This window comes from Lipotes vexillifer, unplaced genomic scaffold, assembly GCF_000442215.2.
Source record: "Lipotes vexillifer unplaced genomic scaffold, Lipotes_vexillifer_v1.1 scaffold835, whole genome shotgun sequence".
Classification (NCBI taxonomy): domain Eukaryota; kingdom Metazoa; phylum Chordata; class Mammalia; order Artiodactyla; family Lipotidae; genus Lipotes; species Lipotes vexillifer.
Genome location: NW_006774135.1, coordinates 425,323 through 429,726, shown reverse-complemented (window position 1 = coordinate 429,726; position 4,404 = coordinate 425,323). Strand labels below are relative to the sequence as shown.

General features: G+C 71.7%; 1 protein-coding gene across 2 annotated transcripts in view; it reads left to right on the top strand.

Annotated features, from left to right (window-relative positions):
- The window catches only part of DVL1 (dishevelled segment polarity protein 1), a 12,007-nt gene that overhangs the window by 4,592 nt on the left and 3,011 nt on the right, over positions 1-4,404 (top strand). Inside the window, exons 2-13 of one of the 2 annotated variants that reach the window (XM_007448914.1) lie at positions 1,037-1,106; positions 1,235-1,356; positions 1,639-1,742; positions 1,984-2,119; positions 2,355-2,448; positions 2,529-2,598; positions 2,681-2,820; positions 2,896-2,972; positions 3,046-3,113; positions 3,266-3,418; positions 4,011-4,142; positions 4,221-4,388. In XM_007448914.1, the coding sequence (XP_007448976.1) occupies positions 1,037-1,106; positions 1,235-1,356; positions 1,639-1,742; positions 1,984-2,119; positions 2,355-2,448; positions 2,529-2,598; positions 2,681-2,820; positions 2,896-2,972; positions 3,046-3,113; positions 3,266-3,418; positions 4,011-4,142; positions 4,221-4,388 (1,334 nt within the window). The remainder of the gene's footprint in view (positions 1-1,036; positions 1,107-1,234; positions 1,357-1,638; positions 1,743-1,983; positions 2,120-2,354; positions 2,449-2,528; positions 2,599-2,680; positions 2,821-2,895; positions 2,973-3,045; positions 3,114-3,265; positions 3,419-4,010; positions 4,143-4,220; positions 4,389-4,404) is intronic. The other variant, XM_007448913.1, reaches the window with a different exon arrangement.

The window sequence follows — 4,404 nt, the reverse complement described above, 5'->3', positions numbered from 1 at the left end:
AGCGGGCCACAAGGCCGCTTCCCGCCTGGTCTCCCAGCTCCTGTTTCTGCACTGGGCCCCAGCCCAAGTGTAGGAACCTGCCACGCCGGGCAGGGCTGGCCTCCAGGGGGCGGGGCCTCGGGGCACCTCCTGCCGCAGGCCCCGCCCTGCCTGCCCTGCTCTCCGGGCCTCCCCGGTGGCCGCAGTGTGGGATGTGTCTGGGCCACAGCACTGCCAGCTCTGCCCCGTGGCCCTTCCCCTGCTGCCCTCCTCACCCTTTTGAACCTGACACCTGGACCTCCCCAACCAGTTTCTGACCCCTGGGTCATTGGCCTCCTTCCCAGTTAGCATTGCCCTGGCCCTTGGCGACCTGCCTCTCCCACCCCACCCCAAGCTCACCTGACTGGGGGCAGCATTAAGGGATAGGCCAGGGCTAGCCGCTGGGCCAGTGGGTGGCTGGTGGGGCTCGCTGCCCTCCAGGGCCTGAGGCTTCTCTGTGGCCCCAGCTAGCCCTGAGCTTGGCTGCCCTTCCAGGTCTCGAGTTGGGCTGATGCCATGAGTGGGGGTCTGTTTCTGTCTCCCTGGCTGGGCTGGTGGGCCAGGAGGGCGGCCGCCTGCCCTTGGAGTGTGTGCGTGTCGGTCTGCGTGTTGTGCCCTCTCGACCTGCCCGCATCTGTGCTGAGGCCTGCTGTGAACCGGGCCCTGTTCTAGGCTGGCGCGGTGGGCTCTGGCCTCACCATGCACAGGTCGGGGGAGCGCGCACAGAGGCACAGAACGAGGCGGATGCTCGCGTTTGAGGGCCGTCCAGGCAGTGACTCTTGGTGCCGGGAATGTCTGGGTCCCCTCGGACCTGGGCCCTGGAGGGGGCCCTTGGGAGGATGGTAAAGCTTCCTGGGGAGGGAAGTGCCGGGTAGGGGCATCCGCGCAGGCTGGCATCTGGGCGCGCGGCTGCACGCCCCGTGCGGCCTGCACCCCAGACGCGCTGGGGGCCGCTGTCCGGAGCCCGGTGCTGGGGCCGGCCGCGCTGCGGCGGCCTCACGCCCGCGTCTGCCCGCAGGGTCGTGAAGGAGGAGATCTCCGACGACGGCGCCGGGCTGCCCTGCTTCGACGGCCGCGTGGTCTCCTGGGTGAGCCCGCGGGGTGCCGGCAGCGGGCCCCGGGCTGGTGGGAGTGGGGGAGGCCGGTCACCTGCGCCCCAGTGCCCTGCCACGGGCCGCCGGGAAGCCGGTCCCTTGAGCCCTGCCCTCTTCCACAGCTGGTCCTGGCTGAGGCCGCGCGCTCGGATGCAGGGTCCCGGGGCACTGACGGCCACGCAGACCTGCCTCCGCCTCTCGAGCGCACAGGCGGCATCGGGGACTCGCGGCCCCCCTCCTTCCAGTAAGGACTCCGAGGGCTGGCGCTGAGCCCAGCGGTTCTGAGGGGCCTGCGTCCTGCCAGGCCTCTTAGGGGTGGGGAGAGGCGGGCCCCCGAGCGGGGCCCGCGGTCAGTAGGCGCTGGTCAGCAGAGGAGGGGCGGGAGGGGACGCCTGGAGCGGGCCGGTGCGTGGATGGGCCCCGCTCGAGTCGGGGTCCCACCAGACGAGGGCAGCAGAGGAGCTGAGAGGGCGTTCGAGGCGGGAGTGGCCCGGCCGCCCCAGCCCAGCCCCCCTCATCGGCACAGCCCGAATGTGGCCGGCAGCCGAGATGGGATGGACAACGAGACCGGCACGGAGTCCCTGGTCAGCCACCGGCGGGAGCGAGCCCGACGCCGGAACCGCGAGGAGGGTAACGAGGCCACACCCTTGACCTCCCCGGGACCCCATGGGCGCCCCAAGCCCCTGCTGACCCCCAGGTACTGCCCTGCCCAGCGGGGGCCCCTTGGCAGAGGTTCCAGGACCGTAGTGGCCCCCCAGCAACCCAGCGGTCACCCTGCCAGCTCCCAGGTCAACAGGTGCTCGAGGCTGCGGGGCCGCCCGTGACCTCCAGGGGACCCCACAGCCAGCCCCCCTCCCTGCTGTCCCCACAGCCGCCCGGACCAACGGGCACCCGAGGGGGGACCGGCGGCGGGACCTGGGGCTGCCCCCCGACAGCGCGTCCACCGTGCTGAGCAGTGAACTTGAGTCCAGCAGCTTCATCGACTCGGAGGAGGATGACCCCAGCCGGTGGGCGAGGGCTGGGGTGCGAGGCGGGGCGGGGCGTGTGCGCAGGGTGTGTCTGCGTGCATGTGCACGTGTGGGCAGGGGGCCCTGCTGGTGGCTCGCTGTCTTGGGGGGGCGGCTTTCCCCAGCCTCAGTTTCCTCAGCTGCGTGGGGGAGGGGTGGCCAGGCCCTGACTCTGCGCCGACCGCCCCCACCCCCCCCACACACCACCCCCACCTCCACGCCCCGACCCCGCCAGGCTGAGCAGCTCCACGGAGCAGAGCACCTCCTCCCGGCTCATCCGGAAGCACAAGCGCCGGCGGCGGAAGCAGCGCCTGCGGCAGACAGACCGGGTAGGTGTGGAGGCCCGAGCGGGCAGGTGGGTCCCAGCCGCGGTCCCACCCGCAGCCCCTCACCTGGCGCCGCCCCGCAGGCCTCCTCCTTCAGCAGCATCACGGACTCCACCATGTCCCTGAATATCATCACCGTCACGCTCAACATGGGTGAGGCCTCGGCGGGGCAGGTCCTTGGGCCTGGCACGGGGTCCTCGGGTGGGGGGCACCTGCTCAACCCCCCTCTCTGCAGAGAGGCACCACTTCCTGGGCATCAGCATCGTGGGCCAGAGCAACGACCGGGGCGACGGCGGCATCTACATCGGCTCCATCATGAAGGGCGGCGCCGTGGCTGCCGACGGCCGCATCGAGCCGGGTGACATGCTGCTGCAGGTGCGGGGCCGGGGGAGCCACCGCGGGGCCGGGGGGCCGGCACCCGCACCCACCGCGCTGACCCCTCGTCCCCAGGTGAACGACGTCAACTTTGAGAACATGAGCAACGACGATGCGGTGCGGGTCCTGCGGGAGATCGTGTCCCAGACAGGGTGAGGCGCCGGGGCGGGTGGGGCGGGGGCTGAGGGTTGGGGGGGGGGGGGGCCCCCCGGGGCCCCCCTGCAGGCCCATCAGCCTCACTGTGGCCAAGTGCTGGGACCCGACGCCCCGGAGTTACTTCACCATCCCGAGGGGTGAGTGACCCCACGGGGCCAGCGGGGCGGGGGCGGGGGCGGGGGGTGCCCAGCGCAGCCTGAAGGTCCTCTCTCCTCTGCGCCCCTGTGCTCTGCTCTCTCTCCCGCCGTCCGTCCGTCCGTCCATCTGTTGCCACGCGGTGGCCGCCCAGCTGACCCCGTTCGGCCCATTGACCCGGCCGCCTGGCTGTCGCACACGGCGGCGCTGACCGGAGCCCTGCCCCGCTACGGTACGAGCCCCTGCTCCAGCGCCGTCACGCGCACCAGCACCTCCTCACTAACCAGCTCGGTGCCCGGCGCTCCGCGTAAGTGGTGGCTCACGAGACCAGGGAACTGAGGCCCCAGGCGAGGGCCTGGCCGCGGCGCCCTCTGAACCGAGGCCCAGCCCACGCCAGGCGCTCCAGCAGTCAGATGCTGCGGCTGACTGGGCTCCGCCCTCCTCCCAGCCTCTGTTCACGTGGTGGAGATGGAAGATGCCCGGAGGGGCCCGGCCAGCCCAGGGGTCTGCCTGCGGGGCGGGGCGGGGCGGGGAGGGGCGGCTGTCTGCGCAGGGCCCTCACCTGGCTTTCCTGCCACTAACATGACTAATAGCCCCGAGCTCGCGTGGGAGGGGGTTGAAGAGGCCCGGTCTCCACCCGTGGGGTCCTCGTCCTGGCTGGACCCCAGATTCTGATAAAGCGCCTGCAGGGTAGGAGACTAAGGACCAGCCGCCGCCCAACCCCCATGTGCCGGCTCCCTGATCCTCGGGGCTGTCAAGCAGTGGGGCTGGACCCCCCCTGTCGCTGGGCCAGCAGAGCCTCGTCTCTGAGGGGGTGCGGCAGGTGGGGCCTGGGGTCCGTTCTGACCCCCGCCCCGTCTGTCAGCCACTCGGGCTGAGGGGAAGGCCGTGCCTTGCAGAGCTGGAGGAGGTGCCGCTGACGGTGAAGAGTGACATGGGCGCTGTCGTCCGGGTCATGCAGCTGCCGGACTCAGGCCTGGAGATCCGCGACCGCATGTGGCTCAAGATCACCATCGCCAACGCCGTCATCGGTGAGGGTCCCACGGCCAGCAGAGGGGGCGGGGCGGGGCGGCCCCGGGCCCCTGCCTGACGGCCGCCCACCACACCAGGGGCGGACGTGGTGGACTGGCTGTACACGCACCTGGAGGGCTTCCGTGAGCGGCGGGAGGCGCGCAGGTACGCCAGCAGCATGCTGAAGCGCGGCTTCCTGCGGCACACGGTGAACAAGATCACCTTCTCCGAGCAGTGCTACTACGTCTTCGGGGACCTGTGCAGCAGTGAGTAGGGGCTGCG